The sequence below is a fragment of the Rhineura floridana genome, chromosome 2 (assembly GCF_030035675.1).
Source record: "Rhineura floridana isolate rRhiFlo1 chromosome 2, rRhiFlo1.hap2, whole genome shotgun sequence".
In the NCBI taxonomy this organism is placed as follows: domain Eukaryota; kingdom Metazoa; phylum Chordata; class Lepidosauria; order Squamata; family Rhineuridae; genus Rhineura; species Rhineura floridana.
The window spans coordinates 5,344,116-5,367,913 of record NC_084481.1 but is presented as its reverse complement, the minus strand read 5'-3'; the positions used below and the strand labels follow the sequence as shown (position 1 = coordinate 5,367,913).

Below are 23,798 nucleotides of genomic sequence, written 5' to 3'. Positions count from 1 at the left end.
TCATAAGGTATTTCCAGTGGGCAGTTTTTAGTTGGAGCCTGTGGTATGTTTTTTAGTTTTAGTTTTTAAAAATTTTTAGTTTTTTAAATTTTGTAGTTTATTTGGTGCCTGCGGTATGTTTTTTATTTTAGTTTTGTGATGTGTTTTGTTCTTTGGTTTATTTGCCTGTGGTGGTGGTTGTTGTTATGTGCCTCCAAGTCGACTACAACTTACGGCAACCCTATGAATCAGTGACCTCCAAGAGCATCTGTCATGAACCACCCTCTTCAGATCTTGTAAGGTCAGGCCTGTGGCTTCCTTGATGGAATCAATCCATCTCTTGTTTGGCCTTCCTCTTTTTCTACTCCCTTCTGTTTTCCCCAGCATTATTATCTTTTCTCATGAATCATGTTTTCTCATGATGTGTCCAAAGTATGATAACCTCAGTTTCATCATTTTAGCTTCTAGTGATAGTTTTGGTTTAATTTCTTCTAACACCCAATTATTTGTCTTTTTCACAGTCCATGGTATGCACAAAGCTCTCCTCCAACACCACGTTTCAAATGAGTTGATTTTTCTTTTATCCCCTTTTTTCACTGTCCACTTTCACATCCATACATAGAGATCGGAAATACCATGGTCTGAATGATCCTGACTTTAGTGTTCAGTGATACATCTTTACATTTGCCTGTGGTATGTGGTTCTTTTTTTTAAGTTTTGTGGTATGTTTTTAGTTTTTTATTAAATAAAATACTGTTTTATTTAATAAATAATATCCTATTTAAACGGGACTTCTTTTATGAGGCGTCACATAGAGTTTATAAATTAGACATATCCATATCAATAATATTAAAATACATAATTTGAACTAAAATAGTCAATAACACTAAAATAACAAAGTCAGTGAATACATTAAGAATAATTAACCCATTAAAACCATAACATCCCAATATAAGCAGAATAGAAAAGCACTTAAGACTTCAGCAGGCTAATTACAATTATTGTGAACAAACCATAATAAAGAGTTTTCAAGGGTTGCTTAAAAACTTACGAAGATGCAGCCTGTCTAATTCTACTTTGAATAGAGTTCCACAGATATGGAACTGCTGCCGTGAGAGCCCTTTTGCTTATGTCTGCCAGCCTAATTGCTGTCTCAAGTAGGCACATCAGCAGGATGTCACAGACCTTAAGATGCAGACAGGTTGGTATGGGTGAAGGTGGTCCTTCATGTAACCTCATGGTAAATGATTTATATCTTTACAGGTCAGTTCTGCACTTTAAATGGAGTCCCAACAATGTACTAGCAACCAGGTGTTGCATGTTTTGACTGTCCCGTACCCTCTACTTGGGTGGACATATTTTGCTTGAACAGTCCTTAAAGGCAGCCCCATGTAGCGTGCTACAGTAATCCAAACTGGATGTTTTTAGTGCATAGATAACCAGGACATGATCCATCCTCTCTGTAAAAGCTGAAACAGATATGAGCAATTTTGTCTGTAAAATGTATAGCAAATCCATCTTAGCAGGCCTTCAAGGGTTCCAGATCTTGCATCCCTAACTACATTCAGGAGGTTAATGAGCATATTTACTGGTGGTGCAGAAGTAAGATTATTTCACCACCATTGTGGCCACCTGTATTTGTTCATATTTGTCATGAGTCTTCTGCCATTTATGTACTGGTTGCCAATCCTGTTGCTTCAATGCCCTCAGCTCCTCAAAATACAAGAAGCTGATATGCTTTGTGACTGAGCCAAGGGCTTTTGGGTGTAATCTTACTGAGTCACCTCTTCATTCCAAGTAGAAACAAGGGCTTCAGCAGGACTGTTGACTAGATTTGCAAGTAAATTACCCAGTGTGACCTTGGTAAACAATCCAGATTGAAAAGTCTTTGGGAGCAGACCATCTCATTTGGTCCTCTGCTCCTGCAGAGGTTATAGGCAACTTATTGGTCCTGATTAGGTAACAATCAGTGTATGACAAGAGTCAAACATGGCTCTCCTAGCCTCAGATCATTTGCCCTCTAGTCCAGTAGAGAAAACCAGATCCAAAGTGTGTCTTCATACATATGCTTGACCAGATCTAATTTGAGATAGACCCATAGTTGTAATGGAGGCCCTGAAATTCTGGGCCAGCCCTAGCAAGGCAGACTTGGCATGAATGCTAATGTTCCTTTAGGGAAGGGCTGTAGCTCAATGGTATAGCATCTGCCTTGCATGCAGGAAGTCCCTGGTTCAGTCCCCAGTGGCATCTCCAGGTAGGGCTGGAAGAGACCCCTGCTTGAAATCCTGGAGAGCCATTGCCAGTCATTTGTAGACAGTACTGAGCTAGATGGACCAATGTGTCTCGCAATGAGGCAGCTTCCTCTGTTCCTCAAGACGATCAGCCTTGGGGTCCTTTACACAGTGCTCGAAACTACTTTCGTCAGCTCAGGCAAGTGGCATTGAAAACGCACTAACAGAATCTCTTCGCTGTCTCAGTACTGAACACCAGGTACATAAACTCAAAGCTAACTGAGTGCTGGACAGAGAATCTGACTAGAGAAATGGAAACGGTAAAGACCAAAGTCTCCTCAAGATGAGCTTGGTGCTGTCAAGAAAGGATTTCTTTGGTTCCAAAAATAGTTCCTGTGCTCTGGCTCTCCCTAGGGTATTGATCGCTGTGAAGGATAAAGTTTTTTCCACTAGTTGGCTATGAGCTCATCCCTTGCACCTGTATTATGTGGTACGAACTGGAGTTCAAGGCTGCTATGATGGTTTCTGCTAATTGGATCAAATATCTCTGGTGAGATCTTACGTGCACCAAAGCTCTGGAAAGTTCCATCCAACTCACCCATTCATTGGTTAAGAAGGCCTGCCTTGCTGTTGATAGACATTTCTCTAAAAGTGATTTGGTTCTTTGTTCAGAGCCTCCTACTTCATCTCATGGCTTGGATCCTGAAACCCGTGGAGATTCTGTGCTACTTGCTGGTTCTGTGGGGTCATTTGCCCTAAGTGGTTTGTATTAGAGTAGACAAGTTAGCTGTGTTATTTTAAGTCTTGTTCTGTAATTCCCCAAATGTACTTTGGTATTTAATATGTTTTTATTTTTATATTTCTCATTGGTGTACAGATTCTTCTATGCTGCTGTTTTTAAATAATTATTAGTGTGTACCTCTTATAATTTAGTGTGGTTTCTTGGATGAGATTTTGGTACTAAATCCAGAGTTTAGCCAATTGACTAATTGTTGCTGAGTAACTTTTAGGGCTCAAGGGACAGAGTCTGGTTTTAGCTCATGTTCCAGTGGATGTCCTGTGTACGGATTGGGAGACTCCTGACCCAATCTGGAGTGGACTTAAGGCGTAGTGGCAGCATTTCAACCTGGCAGGGTTGGTTTTTCCTGGTGGTTGGCACCCTACTACACCAAAAAGGGCTCTGGCTCCAGGTTTTGGGACCTGCAGTGCTTGACAGGTGCTATATACATTTGGGAGACATCAACATCTGTTCATTTGTCCAGCCAGGTTTGGATGGCACAGGCCAAATTATGATGCTCTTTTTTTTTTACTCTTTGGTTATATATTTTATTGCATTTAATTAGCATTGTTTTTAATTTCTTCTGGTGAATGTCTGTGTACGACACCCTGAGTATGTTTAGGATTGCACTGTCAGTGTGTACATTTCTCAACAAAACAATTCAGTCCAATTTCTACACACAGTTCAGTACTCAAAAGTATCTTAATAGCTGATCTACTTAGATGGGCATACTTAGGCTTATCTTCAGGATGTTATATTAACCTTAGACAGGCAATATTTCATTTCCTCCAAGTTATAGCACTTTGAATAGTTCCCATGGGGGTAGCACACAAAGCCAAAACTGCTGAAATTTATGTTATACCACAGTATGTTACAACCATGTTTGTGAGCTCTACATCAGCTTGGATCTACTGTCCTCTCATCTTTCCAAATAGTGTAGATCAGTTGAGTAATTTTCTCATAAAATATGAAAGGCTCATTGAGTTCACATTTTCAGCAATTTAGCTGGATGATTAATAGATACGTGATATGAAACAGTTTGCATGCAATCCAAATGGTAAATTCATCTTTTGACCTAATTACGACTGCATAAAACTAATCTTACTTTGTATGTTGTTTTATTAGTGTTTTTTTAATAAAAAAACAAAAGTTTATCAGTGTATTTGATGCAAGCTTATGAGAACCACTGAGAAAAACTAATAAGATAAAACAAAGGGGAAATTTATGTACAAGTACTGACCTGTAGCTTGGATTTTGCTGTAAACTATGAATGCAAAGGAGAACTGCCACCAAACCATGCTGTGGCCTGCCCAAAAGGAAGCAGTTCTGTACTAGGTTAATGCAAGTCATATCCTTGATCTAAATGAAATAACTGTATTGGACTTATGCCCACCTACAAAACCCATTACTTTAATGTTATTAAACAATGAAGTGAAACTATAAAATATTGTCAGTGATTTTTATGGCCAACAACATTGTCAATGATAATTCAAGAGATCAAGCTATACCTAGAGTGTACTTGGAACATCGTGGATTGCTTGGTTACCAATTTTTATTTTAGAATTAATTTTTTCAGCACACAGTAACTGTAAAAGACATTAGTTTGTAAATCTCGGGAAGGAATGCCTTCTTTTGTGTAGTTATAACTGTCCTCCTCCAGGACTTGGGAGAAAACAAAATTCACACCTGTCTTTACAAATCAGTTGACATGCTGCTACAACTAAAAGTTATGTTGTTGTTGTTATGTGCCTTCAGGTCAATTTTGACTTATGAATCAGTGACCCCCAATAGCATCTGTCATGAACCACCCTGCTCAGATCTTGTAAATTCAGGTCTGTGGCTTCCTTTATGGAATCAATCCATCTCTTGTTTGGCCTTCCTCTTTTTCTACTCTTTTCTGTTTTTCCCAGCATTATTGTCTTTTCTAGTGAATCTTGTCTTCTCATTATGTGTCCAAATTATGATAACCTCAGTTTCATCATTTTAGCTTCTAGTGATAGTTGTGGTTTAATTTGTTCTAACACCCAGTTATTTATCTTTTTCGCAGTCCATGATATACACAAAGCTCTTCTCCAATACCACATTTCCAATTTCCAATGAGTTGATTTTTCTCTTACCTGTTTTTTTCACTGACCAACTTTACATAGAGATTGGGAATACCATGTTCTGAATGATCCTGATTTTAGTGTTCAGTGATACATCTTTGCATTTGAGGACCTTTTCTAGTTCTCTCATAGCTGCCATTTCCAGTCCCAGCCTTCTTCTGATTTCTTGACTATAGTCTCCATTTTGGTTAATGACTGTGCCAAGGTATTGATAATCCTTGACAAGTTTTTCCATGTCCAACTTACATTCTCCTTAACGTATATAAATGATTCAGTCTTCCTGGTATCTGCACCCCAAGCTATGTGAAAGCTTTATGACAAAGAGAGACATTAGTTAATTTACAGATTTCCAATTGATTTTTAGGGACAATATTCAAAAAACATTATCTATTATTTTTTCAAAATTAGGACTGAGACCTGCCACTTTTTCAAAAGTCTGTATTTCTGTCTTGAGGGCCTATGTGGCTATGTGTATTCCTTAAAAAAACAACCAAACTTTCTGTGCCATTCTACCTCAAGTTAGAAACGTGAAGGTTTGATACCTCAAACTATACTAGTATTCATAATAATTCTATAAAGGATGTTTGATATAGATGGGGCTTCATGTCCCTGTAATATCACCTCCTTCAGAGAAAACAATAGTGATCTTAATCAGGTTGTGGAAGATCAATTGGAAATATCTGAATTGCTTAAATATAACAAGTGAAAACTAATTTGCTGCAGTAGCTGATGTACTGCTTTGCTGCATTCTCCTTTTTGAATCTTGCCAGGTTCATTTGCTTAGAATTATTTTAGCTTTTAGGATCAGCATGAGTAGCACTGAATTTGTTCCATCCTGAAGGTAACTGTTTATTACTGTGGTTCTTTAAATCTCCCAGTTTAATAGGAGCAATTAAACAATAGTTTAATTTCCATCAAATTAACTACCCTAAGAGATAATTGCAACATAAATGAAGATACATTTGTTTTAATACACCAAGAGTTTTATATAAGTCAAGAACTGAATCTATATTTTAAAATTACTTTTTAATCAGAGGTGAAACTTGAAATGACTTGTGACCTATTCTTAATATATGGCACAGATGGGAAAATGAGCACTCTTCAAACAGTATATTCCCCAGAGGAAGCAAACTTAGAATAGATGTGGGAACCTTTGGTCCTCTAAATGTTGCTGAAGTACAACTCCCATTGCCCCAGCAAGCATGACCAATGACTAGGAATGATAGGAGTTATAGTTCAGTAACTTCTGGAGGACCACAGGTTTCCCACACCTGCCTTAGAGGGTCTGAGGATTAGATACATGCACTTTTCTTTTTTTAGGGTCCTCGTGAGATCTGTTAGAGTGCATTAATAGTTGGTTGCTAGATTAGATGTTTCAGTATGTTAGGCTCTGCTTTCTAAATAAGTACCCAGTCAGCATAATATACTGCAATTTCTGTATTCTCTGTGTTAGTAGAAACATGTCACGTATGCACAGAACCGAGTAATTTGATGGCAGTTAATTTATGATAGGTAGCATGAATGTTCACCAAGGAACTAAATAATTGCTTCCATTGCTTTTTGGAAGAATTTTATTTGACCTTCCTTTGTGTTGTCATTAATCTCAAAAGGGTATATGAAAAGACCTCGTAAAATTTTCTCCTATTCTATACTGATTCGTAATTCATGTATTCCTCTGCATTGAAATAGTCAATGGTGGTGTGGCATTCCAATCCCCTTTCCCACGGTGTGTTTTAATTATGATTATTATTTATGTAATGTTTTCTCAGCCTCATTGAAGGAATCACCATACTGAGTAAACATGCATAGGGTTGCACTATAAATATCGTAACAGGTTGTGTAAATAATAAACATCTTTGATAGTCATACTTATATAAATATTTCTTCATACTAAGTCCCGATAAGTATCTGATTTCACACTATGGGTGTACATTATTATTTAGGTTACATTTTAAGTGTGCCCTTCTTCCTTGGGGTGGTCATGGTTCCCCTCTGTTGTTTTCATCCTGAGGGGCAGATTAGGCTGAGAGATGGTGAGTAACCCATGGTCACCCAGTGAATCTTATAGCTCATTTCCATTTTAAAAAATTCATAAAAATGATTTACATGCAGGCAAAGGTTATGAAGTCGATCCACACAATACATTTAAAGAACATCTAACTTGCATTTAAAGCACATGACTTCCCCCAAAAGAATCCTGGGAAGTGTAGTTTCCCCATAATAGGTATTCCCACTACCCGTAGCAAACTACAGTTCCCATGATTCTGTGGTATGATTCATGGGCTTCAAATGTGTGTTGAATGTGCTTTAAATGAATGGTGTGGATCTGCCCCAGGCATGCTGTGCATTCATTAGTGAATTGAAAGGAACAATTTTAAAAGATACTTTTTAAAACAGGGCTGTAGCTCAGTTGTAGGGCATCCATTTTGCATACAAGGGTCCAAAATTCAATCTCTGGAAAAGACCCATTGCCTGGAATCCCGGAGAGCAAATGCTAGTCCATGTCATCAGTACTGAGCTAGCTGGTACCAACTGGCCTATGTTGGTATAAGGCAGATTCTTTTGTTTCTAAAAGATTAAAGAGACCCACGGGCCACAGTGACTCTAAAATGTATTTATGTATTTTATTTACAACATTTATATACCGCTTTATTGTAAAAAAATCCCAAAGCGGTTTACAGAAGGAATTACAACAATACAATTATTGGCAAAAACAGTTAGACAGGTATTAACATTCAAAATAATAAAACCAACAATGAGTTAAAAAGAAATAAAAACACAATAGCTTTTACATGCCTGGGTAGGCTTGCCTGAACAAAAATGTTTTTAGCAGGTGCCGAAAAGAGTACAATGAAGGCACCTGCCTAATGTCAATAGGCAGGGAGTTCCAAAGCTAAGATGCTGCCACACTAAAGGATTAATTTCTTACAAGAGCAGAACACGTACTATGTGGCATCTGTAACATGGAAAGCACACCTTGAACTTGGCCTGGTAGCAAATCAGTAACCAGTGCAGATTTCAGAGCAGAGGTATTATGTGCTGACAGGGTCTCACTCATGTCAGCAATTGTGCCACAGCATTCTGCACTAACTGCAGCTCCTGGGTCAGGTTGTGCTGCTGCATGGGGATTTCTGTGACCTTGGATGACTGGATGGCAGGATTTTTTTAGTTTCAGTTTTTGGTTAGGAATCCTGACTGGTTGTGGGATGCTGAGTTTTCTGCCTTACTCATAGGAATCTTGTTGTGGTTGGTATAGTATTCCAATTAGGAAATCATCACTGTCTTTTGTTTTTCTTTTCCTATTTGCGTTTCATTTTCCGCTTACATCACTCCCTTACATCCATAGAAGCAAAAACAGTGGTTCCATGTGCTCACTCAACCCCATTAAACCAACTGATGATGTGTCTTGTTCGTTGCATGACAGTTTGTTTCTTGGCCAATAGCAGACATTCCAGGCAGGGGGTTGCCAACCCTGCTTCAATATTGATACCTTTGCAGAGGATCCCTAGTCAAGCCTTACCAACAGCACAATCCAAACCATATCTACTCAGAAGTAAGTCCTATTGAGTTCTATAGGGCTTAGTGAGTGTGTTTAGAATCACAGCCTTCAAGGGTATCGATCTTTACTCCTGAGTGCTCCTATCTAACATCTGCACAACATTAGGCTCCCTTCCTACAGTGGCCTTCTGGTGTCTGGCCTGGCCTGAGGGCACTTAAACCCTTCTTGCCAGAAGCAAGTAGGCTAGATTAAATGTTCCCTACTTAAGCAGGTGAGAAGGAATGATCCTGTCGCTTCAGCTGGACCTAAGAATACCCTCAGTTATCTAAAATTTCTGTCTTAATTTCCAATCAGTGAAATGTTTTTGTTCGAATTGTATGCTCCAAGCAACTGTGGTGCTTAATGTATCATGCTTAATGACATCACTCAGGCCCACCCCTGAAATCTCAAGGTTTGGGATGCTTCTGGCCTGGCAAACCTAATCTGAACTCAAGACTTTCTCAGTCTCTATGTTCCACTGTTTAAAATGTATCTTGAATAGCCAGTTTTAATGATTGTTTTGTGTTGCTTTTAAAATGTTTTTATGTTGCTGTACAGTGCCCTGATGTTTTGCAAAAAGGTGGTATATAAATAGTTTTATAAATGAAGTAAAAATAAGAAGTAGGGCTTCCATGTATGCACATGATAGAATCTCCCCTCCCCCCCCGAACTGAAAAATAGGCCATGGGTTATGCATGTGCACTTTCTCTGCTATTGGAGAATATCCCCAGAAGCTCAGGACAACATCCAGATGGTAACAGGGGACCGGATAATTGGGTTGGCTGAGGACAGCAAGCAGAGACAACACAAGGAGCTGCAAATCCTTCACCCAAACAGTGTTGTGAAGGGTGAAGCAAGGCTGAGCCCACCGCTTACCTTCTGAGGTGACTGAGGTTCCAGATATTGGGTCTGGAGACAGCATGCCATTTAGAGTGGTTTCTTGGCACCCAGATTCCTTGCCACAGTGATTCCTTCTAGGCCAATTTCATCAGTGTTTTGAGTAATTTGGTATTAATTTAATTCAGTGATTCTCAAACGGTGTGCCCAGGCACACTGGTGCGCCCTAAGAGGTGGCTAGGTGTGCCTCAAATATTATGAAAGTATATTTTAAAAATGAGAAGAAACCCATTTGTATAGGGTAAGTAATAGTTTTCTATAGTTTATTTTTATTCATTGTTTAAAATATATTAATATATTTTTAATTTTGTACACAAAGTACAATTTTTATATGTTTTACAGTGCGCCACGAACCAAAAAAGTTTGAGAATCACTGATTTAATTAATTAAATTTGTATCCCGCTCTTCCTGCCAAAGGAGCCCAGGGTCTAAACATCAAAATGTTAAAATAATACTGTGTCCCTTGGTCAGTTATTTTAATTCCATTGTATTTCACAAATAATGACCTGAAGGAAGGGGGGGGGAAAGGTAGCTTAGCGAATTGAGGGAAGGGGGGGAGATGGCTTGGTGATCTTGGGAGTTGGTGAGGGGTTGGGTTTCTCATGCATGGGATGCAGTGGTGTGGTTGGCGCACCAAGCATGCAGAGGCAGAAGCTCTTACTTCAGCATTTCCCAGCCAGTGTGCCTCCAGATGTTGTTGGACCACAACACCCATCTTTCCTGACCATTGGCAATGCTGGCTGAGGCTGATGGGAGTTGTGGTCCAACAACATCTGGAGGCACGCTGGTTGGGAAAGGCTGCCTTAGGTGGTTAAAGTTTTGTTGTGTGTGTCTCCCCATGCCTTTGAGGTACTTACATATGTGAGACCTTGGAGGAGGGACAGGAAACCTCTGGAAAAACGTGTGTTTTGTCTTCCTGAAGGTCTAGCATAGAAGTATTTGTCATCTTAGAAAGAAAAAAAATCTTATTTTCTTTCAGAATTGTGAACGACATTTTGCTAGTTTGATTACACAGATCTTTGTTTTGGGGGAGTTATTTTTATATACCACTTAATATAAAATGCATTAATAAAGTAATAACATTTTCTGAATATCTGCTTTAGAAACAAGAGTTTCTTCATTGTCTGCATGGTAATGTTGAAGTTTGTGTTGAAGTGTCCCCACCATTTTTATTAGAAGGGGCACCAGCTTACACAATATACTTTAGGTACTAATTTCCATGTAATACATTGTATTTGATTCCCCACCCTCTTGAACTTTTCCCCTGCTTTTTTCATCCCATGACTATAAAATGTCACATCTAGAGGTAGCAGAACTGTGCAACTCTAGCAGTCCGTATCCACTGGTTATACCTAATAGGAGACTGGTGTTTTTATGAAGAGAATTTGATTAGCATAGCACATTACAGGAAGTTTCAAAACCTCTTCATGAGATGAAGAATGAAAATTAGGTTGTGACAGAGCTCACCATAGAAGCAAAAAAGGCTGATTATTTTATTGAAATCAGGAAGCATTAATAAGTTATAGGTATAATTTATTTAATATTCAGGTTGGGAATAGCAAGACAGGAGTACATGATCCTGTACTGTTGGAAGAATACAGACGATTTGCATTCGCTAATAGTTTTATAGCTTGCAAAGTTATCCTATGAATTACATCATTAAACACATCCATGAAGAAATGGAACTGTATTCTGTGAAAAAACTAATGAGGTTGTTTGTTTTGCTGTCACAGGATACATTTACTCCATACATTTATTCCACTATTATTCCACTTCACACAGTCACGGCTGCCCCTAAAGAATCCTGGGAAGTGTAGTTCGTGTTAGGAGACCCCCATTCTCCTCAGAGAATTCTCCTGACTGTTAAACCACTCTGGCAGTTGTAGCAGCAGTATATGGGGAGGGAGTGATTAATTGCTTTCATGAGGGAAAAGTAGGGGATTCTGGGTTGTTCCTGCTAGTATAAATACTTCAGTGTCAAAGCCTTATATCCTTTTTGCTCAAAAATAAAAGTGAAAAGAAAAGGTGGCTGTCTGACTGGTGTGATAATACTGCTGTAGTTATTGTTGATTATGAATAAACATCCACAACAAATGACCTTGGAATACATTGCTCACTGGTTAACCTTTAAATCTTGAATTTATCCAAGTGTGGGCATCTGAAAAGGATTGCAGTAAGTCTTAAATCTCTCTTGACTCCTTCTGTCTGAAATATCATGTTGGACTTGTACTGAATGTAGTATTTCATGCCTAAGATGAATTGATAAAAAACCTAGCTGGTATAGCACAGTGGGGAGGAGAGCCTGGCTGGGAGTCCAGAGTCTGTGAGTTCAAATCCCCGCTCATGTCTCCTGGGTGTCAAGGGCCAGCTGAAGATCACCCCCACAGGGAGTGGCTCAGGGGTTACGTGCCCTGCCACCTGTGCAGCCGTGGGCAAGCTGCATAGTCCCAAGGAGCCCAGTTGCCCCCCAGCTGGCAATTGCGGACAAGGAAGGGGCTGGCTTGTGCAGCTGTGGCAAGCTGAGCAGGCCTTGGCCAGCTGGGGAGGACTAGCCTCAGAGGGAGGCAATGGGAAACCCCCTCTGAATACCGCTTACCATGAAAACCCTATTCACAGGGTCGCCATAAGTCGGGATCGACTTGAAGACAGTCCATTTCCATTTCAATAACCTGTTTATAAGTCAGGAAATTTAAGTTCTCTGCATGGTTTAGGGTTGGCACTGGTGGACAGCAAGGCTCTTGTGCCTTTAACAGTGTGATAGGCAGAAATTAAACAGGGTAAACCTTTTCAAGTATGGAGATACAAATAATGGGAAAGCTTCACCTGTTGACATTTGGTCTCAGACATCTTATTGTGTGTGGCCCCTGATTTAGTTTTGTGTCCTCCGATTCCCTCTGCAAAAGAGGGTACACATTTGCAAATGACAAAGTATATGCAAGTTTTATGTGAATTTGTGTCTTCTGCAAATGCAGCAGAGGGCCTAATTCAATTTACCAGAAAATCCTGTTGGCACCCCTAACATTTTCCCTTAAACTAAAGCACTGCATCTGTGGGAGAGCCCACCAAGTCAGAAGCTCTCTCCAGCATGACATGTTCCTAAATACAGGGAGTGGTTATCTGTTTTTCTTACATTTACATCCCTGCCTTTGTTCTGTTGTGGAACCCAACTCAGCTTACATGTGGCATCCAGGCAGTTACCTATCCAGTCACCGATGAGACCCAGATCTAGACCTGCTTAGCTTCAGCCAAGGTGGTGGCTTCATATGCCTTTATACTGTACCCTGTGACAGGTGACATCTTTGTCTTCTGATGTACCTTTGTTCTCAGTTGGGTAGGTGGCTTTTTCTCTTCATGATGCATCAGATTGTATGATGCATTTTTATATGTTGTTTTCATTAGTGTAACCATTTTATGCACTGTTTAAACCAGCCTTTCCCAACCATTGTGCCTCCAGATGTTGTTGGACCACAATTCCCATCTTTCCTGACCATTGGCAATGCTGGCTGAGGCTGATGGGAGTTGTGGTCCAACGACATCTGGAGGGACACTGGTTGGGAAAGGCTGGTTTAACCTGATATAGGCATTTTTGTACACATTACGTAGCTAGTGAACTGCATTTCAATATTCAAAGAAATGCAAATTTAGAAGTGTGCTTCAGTAACTGCGAGTTAGGTAGAATCATAGAATAGTAGAGTTGGAAGGGGCCTATAAGGCCATCAAGTCCAACCCCCTGCTCAATGCAGGAATCCAAATCAAGGCATTCCCGACAGATGGCTGTCCAGCTGCCTCTTGAATGCCTCCAGTGTCGGAGAGCCCACTACTTCTTTAGATAATTGGTTCCATTGTCATATGGCTTTAACAGTTAGGAAGTTTTTCCTGATGTTCAGTCAAAATCTGGCTTCTTGCAACTTGAGCCCATTATTCCGTGTCCTGCACTCTGGGGCAATTGAGAAGAGAACCTGGCTCTCCTCTTATGTGACAACCTTTCATGTACTTGAAGAGTGCTATCATATCTTCCCTCAGTCTTCTCTTCTCCAGCCTAAACATACCCAGTTCTTTCAGTCTCTCCTCATAGGGCTTTGTTTGATCATCCTTGTTGACTTCCTCTGAACCTGTTCCAGTTTGTCTGCATCCTACTTGAAGTGCAGAGACCAGAACTGGACGCAGTATTCAAGATGAGGCCTAACCAGGGCTGAATAGAGGGAACTAATAGTTCATGCGATTTGGAAACTATACTTCTCTTAATGCAGCCTCATATAGCATTTGCCTTTTTTGCAGCCACATCGCACTGTTAGTTCATATTCAGCTTGTGATCAACGACAATTCCAAGATCCTTCTCACATGTCGTATTGCTGAGCCGAGTATCCCCCATCTTATATCTGCGCATTTGGTTTCTTTTTCCTAGGTGTAGAACTTTGCATTTATCCCTGTTAAATTTCCTTCTGTTGTTTTCAGCTCAATGCTCCAGCCTATCAAGGTCCCTTTGAATCTTGTTTCTGTCTTCCACGGTATTAGCTGTGCCCCCCAATTTTGTATCATCTGCAAATTTGATAAGGATGCTCTGTACCTCCTCATCCAAGTTGTTGATAAAAATGTTGAAGAGCACTGGGCCCAGGACCGAGCCCTGTGGTACCCCACTCGTTACTTCCGCCCAGTTTGAGAAGGAACCATTGATAAGCTCTCTTTGAGTATGATTCTGGAGCCAACTGTGGATCCACCTGATAGTTGTTCCATCCAGCCCACATTTAGCTAGCTTTCTAATCAGAATATCATGGGGCACTTTGTCAAAAGCTTTGCTTAGTTGAGAAATATTATCTCCACAGCATTCCCACAGTCTACAAGGGAGGTTACCCATTCAAAAAATGAGATAGGATTAGTTTGGCAGGATTTGTTCTTCCTAAATCCATGTTGGCTCCTAGAAATCACTGCATTGTTTTCAAGGTGCTTACAGATTGACTGCTTTATAATCTGCTCCAGAGTTTTTCCAGGGATTGATGTTAGGTTGACTGGTCTGTAGTTCCCCAGTTCCTCCTTTTTGCCCTATTTGAAGATAGGGACAACATTAGCTCTCCTCCAGTCATCCGGCACTTCACCAGTCCTCCATGATTTCGCAGAGATAATAAACAGCGGTTCTGAGAGTTCTTCAGCTGGTTCCTTCAATACTCTAGGATACAGTTTATCGGGACCTGCTGATTTGAACTCGTTCAACGTGATTAGGTATTCCTTGACTGTTTGTCTATCAATCTCAAGCTTCAATCCTGCCCCTTCCACTTCATGTTTTCCGGGAGGGTCATAGACCCCTTTTTGGGAGAAGACTGAGCCAAAGTAGGAATTGAGGACTTCTGCCTTTTCTTTATCATCTGTTATCATTTTGCCATCCTCACTGAGTAGCTGTGCCACCATTTCTTTTCTCTGTCTTTTACTATGGACGTACCTGAAGAAAGCTTTTTTGTTTCTTTTAGTATCTCTCGGTAACCTCAGCTCATTCTCAGCTTTAGCCTTCCTGACGCCATCCCGGCAATTCCATGATACCTGCCTGTACTCTTCCTTTGTGGCCTGGCCTTCTTTCCACTTCCTGTATGTGTCTTTTTTTTGTTTTCAGGTCAACTCTAAGCTTTTTGTAAAGCCACATTGGCTGCTTCTATTGTTTCCCCCCTTTTTTCCTTGTTGGAATTGCTTGCCATTGTGCGTTTAGAATTTCCTTTTTTAGAAACTCCCACCCATCTTGGACTCCTTTTCTCATTAGGGTTGCTTGCCATGGAACCTTACTTAAAATTCTTCTGAGCTTATTAAAATTAGCTTTCCTGAAGTCCAGAGTGCGCGTATGGCTACTCTCAGCTTTTGTTTATGTTAAAAACAAGAATTCAAGTATGGTGTGGTCACTTTCCCCGAGAATTCCCATAACTGCCACTTCATCCACCAAATTATCTCTGTTGGTTAGAATCAACTTCAGGATAGCTGATCCTCTGGTTGCTTCTTCCACTTTCTGTAGGAGAAAGTTATCTCCAACACAAGTCAGAAATTTCTGGGCAGAATTTGTCTCCCAAAAGATATTGGAATAATTGAAGTCCCCCATTACTACAACATTATACCTCTTTTAACATTGGCAATTTGCTTTTCAAAAGTTACGTTTTCGTCTTCTCCTTGATTGGGTGGTCGATAGTAGACTCCAAGCACCACATTCCTTTTATTACTTGCCCCATTAATTTTAATCCAGATACTCTCAGTGGAGCTACCAAGCTCATCTTCCTGTATTTCTGTGCAGGGATATTTATTTTTAACATATAGCGCGACTCCACCTTCCTTTTTATTCCTTCTGTTCTTTTTGAACAAGTTGTATCCTTCAATTGCTGTATTCCAGTCATGGGAGTCATCCCACCAAGTTTCAGTTATACCTATCACTTCGTAATTACCCTCCTGTATTAAGAGTTCATGTTCATCCTGCTTATTTGCCATGCTCTGCGCATTAGTATACACACATCGAATACCATGTGATTTATGGCTTGGCTTCCTTACTACATTTTTCTGAGGACTGTTACTGGGCCCTATTAGAGTCCATCTCTCTTCTTTGCTACTGTGCACAAGCCTTCATCAGTTGTTGCCACCAAGTTTACATCTCCCTCCCCCTTAGGATTCAATTTAAAGCCCTCCTGATGAACTTTTCTATGATGTGGCCAAACACATTCTTCCCAGTCCTTGTGAGATGCAATCCATCACTTGCCAGCAGTCCATCTTCCAGGAAGCATAGCCCATGGTCCCAGAATCCAAATCTCTCATGTCGACACCACTTTCGTAGCCAGTCATTCACATGGAGTATTTTTCTTTCCCTTTCTACTTCTCTTCTAAGTACTGGAAGGATAGATGAAAAAACTATCTGCGTAGGTAGGCTTGCCTTTAAATGTGAACTGAATCTAATTTCTCCCCATTCCTTTGTACAGCCCAACAGTGTTTTTCCTTCCTGGATTGCCCCATCAGAACAAGAATTCTCCAGTCCCAACCTTTGTTAGTCCTGCTTTATCCTTCCCTTAGCTTGTGGTGATCCTGTCCACGCTCTGCTTGCCATGTCTTCACTTCTGAGAATGGTGTTATTTGGTGGGCTCCCAGTAATTTCCCAGTAATTTCCTAGTATCTGGGACTGTTGCCTCTTCAGGTTATGTGATTTGAGGAATTTAGAGAGGAGCAGTTGACAGTGACAGGATGGTGCAGAACATGGCATGTCAAAAGTGGTTGTTCTAACTGGTATTGTGGGTCTTGCTGGTTGGCTATTTATTTGTGTTATGATAAATGGTTATAAATAGTTGGGTAATTTTATTTATTATATTTTTATGCCTCCTTTCTTCTAAGGAGCTCAGGGTGACAAAGTTCTGTCCCAATAGCAGCAATAGTAATTTGTTGTTATTTAAGCTTGCCAAGTATACTCTTCAGAGCTGTAGTTAAGTGTTTGAATTTGTACAATGCATTTTCCACTTCTTTCTCTACCACCCCCTCCCCATCTTGTTGTGGCATAGATGCGGCCCACAAATGTAATCATCTTTCCAGCACTAGTTATTTATCAAAGTAGTACAAACTGTCTCAAATTTATATACACATAACAGTGTGTTAACTGCTATATGTATGCTGAACTTAATTTTTTTTGCTGTTGTGGTTATTATATTGGTTTCAGTGTTTTATAGTGCAAGTTCTGAATTATATTTGTATGCATGTTATGTTTCTGTAAAATTGCCAGACAACTTAGTTATATACATACATTTTTATTTACGGTCATTGACCAATCATAGCTATATGGGTAATATACAAGCTGAATGATTGAATAAATAAATATTACAATTCACAGTAATAGAATAAATCATTTTTTGTGTTCAATGTTTTAATTTCAGCTTATAAGATGGGGCAGGCTGGGAGACATCCTTCATATTTACTCATGGGTAGATGGGTCACTACCCATGTATTAGTTTGAACATGTGGGAACATGATCATTAGTTTGAACATGTGGGAATTCAGATGTAGGATATCTTTAAGGGGACAGACAGACTTGAGCCAGCTCATTATAAGTGTCCAAGTAACCTAGACCGAAGCAGACAGCCCGTGGATGAGGCCGTGTGTAATTGAAATTTTTTAATCAAGATATTAAGACTAAGAAATATCAGCAGCTGCATAAACAGAAAATAAACAGTAATTTGTAGCTAACTTCTGTTCTGATAAAGTGCCTATGTTACCTACAGAAACTTACTGCAGAGCATACTTGGACATGTAATGGGGATGCACAGTGGGGAAGCAAGCAGAGATCCTTCAGACAAATGGAGGCAAAAATAAGACTCAAACTGCTCCATTTTTATGTGTTCCAGAACATGAATGATGAATGAGGGGAAAACCAACAGATAGAGGTTCGCCAGGTCATGTACTGTACTATGCAGAATAACAATGTTTTAACATGTTGCAAGCTCAGTGAAGCATCTTCAGGAGCTGTGAACTTTAGGACATATTTGTTTTCCTTTCCTCCCAGATGGGCACAGCTAAGGGGAAAACATCTTTTTTTGCATGTAGGTTAATCTCAGGATTATATGCTTTGTTCACCTTGCTGTTATGGAAGCAGAAGTCTTTGGCAGACATGAGCATTGTTAGAAGGCTGAAGTTGTAAATTTCATCATTTAACTAAATTACTAACTCAACTAAAATGGTGATTGGAACTCTTTCTCTTAGTATATTTATATTTAGGGATGGAGAAATTTTTTGTTAGGTATGCTTTCTTCAGCAAACCAACTAATTTGCTCTTCTGAGACTAGTGTATAGATTGGAATGCAGTTCTCTTTGGAATTGTGCACATCTCCAAATTTTGTGATATGGTTCTTGGCTTAACAAAAAGTATTTTGGAGGGAAATGCAGGCAAATGCATATTTTAGGGGAAAATAAGTACAAACATATTGGAAAATACTTATAAATGTGTTTTTATGATATTGTGCATAATTAAAATCCATATTTTTGTGCAGATTTTTAAAAAATTGCATAAAATCAGATGGAATGGATCACATGCGGAACTGACATGGACTAGAAATAGACTGATTTGTGCATCTCTGTTTGAGAAAAATAGAGATACAATTGGCATTGTAGACTTTTAACCCTTTAAATTCATTGAAAGCTGCTTGTTCCCATGAAAGGGAAAATTCGTCTTGTTTCAAGGGGGATAAAATCCTTTCCAAATTTTATTTGGACATTTGGAGCTTTGGGATGCATCTAGAATGAGTTTTACTCTCCACTTGGATGCAAACTCTTAAACATTGTATTACCTAAAGGGAGGAGTTACCTAAAACAAAGCTGAACAGCACTTGAGATTTGGCTGCAAGAGGGGAGGCGTGGGGAGTACTCTAAAGAAAGGAGGTAGGATGCTTTACTTTTCCTGCCACAGAGTATTTAGGATCTGGCTAGGAACTTGACTCATAACCATTGGTGCAGAATGACAAGGTGGAAGTTGTTACAGTGTGCAAAATTTAATCAAGAGCTTAAGTTTGGATTGATCTTGACTGTCAGTGTCTAGTGCAAAAATATTGAGTACAAGAGGAGTGCTGTGTGCAAAACCAGGATGGATATTTCCAACCTTAAGGAATGCAAACAACTGGCTAATTCACCTATAAGTACACTGGTTGTTTTAACAGATGATTTGTCCTTGTCACTTCAAATGAATGTCAAAAAGAAGACTTTGTGATGGCCGTGGGCAAAAGGAGTCAGGTGCAGAGAAGGGCATTTGCATGTATTGCACTGGCTGCCCATTTGCTACCGGGCCAAGTTCAAGGTTCTAGTTTTGGTGTACAAAGCCCTATACAGTTTGGGACCAGGATACCTGAAAGACTGTCTTACCCTTTATATACCAAGTCAATCGCTGCGCTATGTAGGTGAGGGCCTCCTGCAGATACCATCTTATCAGGAGGTCCATTCTGCACAACATAGGAAACAGACCTTTAGTGTGGCAGCACCTACCCTGTTGAATTAATGTATAAATGAAATTAAATAAATAAATAATTCCCTCCCCTTAAATATTAGGCAGGTGCCATCTCTGTTATCTTTTTGGCACCTTTTGAAGACTTTTCTCTTTCAACAAGCCTTTTAAGTTGAGACCTATCCCAGTCTGTGTCTGTGTTGGAATTGCTTTGTAATATGCTTTTTTAAAACAATATGTTTTTAACCCTTTTTAAAATATGTTTTTAAAGCTTTAAAAAAATGTTTTTAAAGTTCTTTGGTTTTGCTGTATTTTAAGGTCTGTTTTTATAATGTTTTGATGTGTTTTTAGTGCTTTTGTTTGCCGCCCTGGGCTCCTGCTTGGAGGAAGGGTGGGATATAAATCACATAATAAATAAATAAATAAAATGTATTTGGGAGTTCTTGCACCCTGTAGACAAAGAGGGCAAGTTCAACTCCCTTGTTAAGGCAGGGGCGGGGAACCTCCAGTCCACAGACCTAATCCGCCCCACCACACCAACCCATTTTACATGAGGCCATTTCGGGCAAGCCACTCCCACCTGCCCTACAATTGATGTCATATATGATGTCAGATATGTAGCAAATAAAGGTTTAGCTGAACGTTTTGGCAAATCTCCTTTGTACAATGTTTCCTAAGCACCCGATGGGAACCTCTGTGCGAAGTGCTTTGCCAGCCCTATGCTTGGTAGCTGGGAAGCCCTGAGAACAGGGCTTGCAAAGAGCTTTGTGCAATGTTTCTTAAAGGCCTGACAGCCAGGTTGTTAGGTGCTTGTGAAGTGCTGCTTGGCAAGCCCCAAGCATAGGACTGGTAAAGCCTTTCTGTAGTGCCTCCAAAGCACTCTGAAACCAGGTGACTGTTGGGTGTTTGGGAAGCACTGTGCAAAGGACTTTGACAAGTAGCAATCACCTGGTGTCAGTATGATGTCAGAATATTGACAGGTTGTCCTGTCTACTTGTCCAGGATTTGACCTGGCAGGCCATAAAGGTTCCCCGCCCTTGTGTTAAGGAGTGTGCACTGTGGTTTGCTTGTTCAGCTGTACTGGCCTGAGCTTCTGTTTGATAGAGCTATATGTGGAGCAAATCTACTGGGAGACAAGTTGCTAAGAGGCACACCTGGCATAACAGCAAGGTAGAACACTTCAGTAAACAGTTGCCTTTTATCAGCCTTGACTGGTGCAATAGCTGTGCTTTCTTGAAGATACCACCATCATCCATGCCTTAGAACAGTCTTCCCCAATGTGGTGCCCTCCAGATGTTTTAGACTAAAACTCCTTTTGTCCCTGTCAGTATGGCCATGCTGACTGCGACTGATGGGAATTGTAATTTAAAACCTCTTGAGGGCATCAGGTTGGCAAATGCTGCATTAGGACCTTGAAATTAGACTATTTAGCTAAAATGGAAGCTTAAATATTCCTCAGGTTTTTTTACTACTGTATTTGGTCTTCCTTTCTCAACTTTGTGCTGATCTACTCCAGAAGTACTTACAGAAACAAATACTTCCTCCACCAAAACTATCCTCCCCCCCCCATTTCTTTTTCTTGGAGATGGAGTTTGTTTCATTCAGAATGCTTCTAATACTCTGACAATGTACAATTTCCTTTCCATCTGAAGCGTTCTCGCTTTCTCTCGAAAACAAATGATTCACTTATCTATTCCTATTGCAAATTCATTCATGTGGAATCTAGAAGTGACAGTGAAATTGTTTTAAAAGAATTACACTTTTTTCATAATTGCTGTTATTGGAAGTACATCTCATATTCAAGAGCTTTGTGGTATATATTAATAGTCTATATGTTACAAATAACAATAACAAAACAAACAGGAACTTCTGCCATTAGCTTCCTCTCCTCGCTAGTTCGTATGCATGCCTATCAGTCAAAGGATTGCCAGTTTATGTTATTGGTCAAATCATGAAATTGCTCTTTAATGTAAACATGGTGATTCCAACTCTGGACAGAGATGCAAATTCCTACATTGGAGGGCTACCCTGTAATAAAATTCTTTTAATTTTGTCTTTACAGTTGCACAGAAGATTGTTGCAACAAGGAAAAAACAGCAGCTTTCGATAGGCCCTTGCAAATCGTTACCAAACTCTCCAAGCCACTCATCTGTATGTTCAGTCCAGGTCTCTGCAGTACATATCAGCCAGGTATGAAACGGATTATATCTTAAACGCTTTTAGTGGTAGATACAAGTTGGGCAGCATGTATTGGTGACCATTAACATTTAACTCATATTCTCCACATTACTAGGAAGCACTGAAATACCTAGGAACTGAATTTGATTTTTTGACCACCTCAGGCACAGAATATTTTCAGCTGAACTTTGGATAGCTTTTTTTAAGTTCCTGTGTTCTTGTTATATTAATTTTTGTTGCATTCTACCTTGAAGGTTCATAATAGGTAACAACTTATAAAGTAAACTCAGAACTAAATTACGATGCAGTTAAAGAGCTAAAAAAAGTCCTCCCCAGCCTTCTAAAAAAGGTAGCTAAAACAGAAAAGTCTGGCAATAACTTCTAAAATATGTGCTTGAATCTTTAAGAGAAGTTCTAACTCTATCTTTATATGTTCCTTTGCTGTCTGAACTTGGCCAAACAGATAAGAGGAGGCTCGCAATCAGTCCTAGACATTGCACTGTGGATATAAGGGAAGAAGGGCATCTTGTGTATTAGACTCAGATAATTTAGGGGTGCATACATAAAAATGCATTGTTTTATAGACAAAGGCCGAGATAAAATGAGTGCAGATATTATAGCATTGGTGTAATGTAGTTTTCTTTACAATTCTTTTAGGGAGGGGATTGGCCTATTCACTTGAAGCTGGTGAACAGCTCACATGCATTCTTAGAGAGCATCTTATGAGGGCACTGCAACCAGCTCAGAAGCCTTGCTGCATTTCCTATCTGGACACTGTGGTTACCAGCCATTTAGACTTTGTGCATATTTCCCTTTGCCTTAAAGGCCCATGTCATACATGCACCCATAAGTTATTGTCTCTTATGCTGTAGCTGGAAGCAGTGTATGGCTGCCTGCAAGCTTACCTGAAGGTGTATGACTACTTGCAAGCTTACCCGAGGGTTACTTGCTACTCATTGTGTGCAACTAGCATTTGAAAGCCCTGTTTAACATTAAGAAGCTTTAGATGTGGAATAAAACTATGTAAGGCTGTAGGTCATATTCTTTAAAGCAGCATTGGAAAACCTGTGGACCCCCAGATAGGAGTTGGAGTCCAGCAACATATGGAAGGCCACAGGTTCCTCACTCCTCCTGCTTTACAGGTTTTAAGGCGACGTCTGAACAGATATGTAGGATAAAAATATTTTGGAGGTATCTTCAGTTGGAACAGTGAACTAGACCTAGATGACCCCAAAGTCCCTCTAAGAATGTATGTTTTCTGCCCATTGTTCCCTGAATGAGTGAGTGAGGAAGCAAGCATATTGTGTTGGAATATCAAAATTCTTGACCAGCACCATCTTAAGTGATTTCAGAGATATTTTCCCAGTTTCCAAGATGATGGAAACTTCTTCTATCCAGTCACCATAATAGCAGTGCATATGGTTCACATGAACAGACTGAATTAACAAGATTTTTAAGGGGATGATCTCCAGTGGAATTAGGGTGAGGCATTCCTTAATTCAGAAATAGCACTTCCTTTAAAAACACCAACAAAACAAGACAGGGTTGTTTTGCAGCAACACCAAATTTCTGAGGTTGGGGAATCCAGTTGCTTCCATACCTCTCCTCATGGACAACCCTCATAGGTCTTTGTGGGGGATATTCCTCAGCTTTATCAGAGTGCTTTGATTTTGCCTCCTAGTCTGGAGAATTTTCAGAAAAGGAATCTGTAAAAGATACTATGGCAGGACTGCCCTTTCCAGCATAATTTTTTTTGCTTTGAACTCTTGCCTCACATAATCAGTGTCCTTGAACTGTTTAAACGATAACAAAGATGCTTCTACCAAGCAACTCAAGATAAAATGTGCAGCACACTGAATAATAGCTTCTAAAGACCAAACTTGGGGAACCACACATTTTTTATGACCCTGGTAGCCAGCCAACATTTGTGGTTGTTGAAGCCCTGCTTGTCACTAAATAGGGAAGTGTGGGGTCCTGTGTCTGATGTCATGTGGAATTTCAGAGGTGCTTGAAGTGCTGCCACAATGCTGAGTCAGGGCTAATCCTCCATAACAGAGCAAAGCTGGACTTTGTATTAAATGGCACTTCTGAGAGGCTGAGTGTTTTCAAACTACAGCGTGACACAGCTGAGCTCCATCCCTCTTCCCAAGCTTGCAGTTGT

At 39.9% G+C, this 23,798-nt stretch overlaps 1 protein-coding gene across 8 annotated transcripts in view; it reads left to right on the top strand.

The window, feature by feature from the left end:
- AGAP1 (ArfGAP with GTPase domain, ankyrin repeat and PH domain 1) overlaps nt 1-23,798 on the top strand; it is a 639,639-nt gene that overhangs the window by 146,037 nt on the left and 469,804 nt on the right. For all 8 annotated transcript variants that reach the window (XR_009760410.1, XM_061607665.1, XM_061607664.1 and 5 more), the window contains exon 7: nt 21,522-21,649. Coding sequence is in view for 7 of the 8 variants with exons in the window: in XM_061607665.1 (XP_061463649.1) it covers nt 21,522-21,649 (128 nt within the window). In the remaining variant the exon portion in view is untranslated. The remainder of the gene's footprint in view (nt 1-21,521; nt 21,650-23,798) is intronic.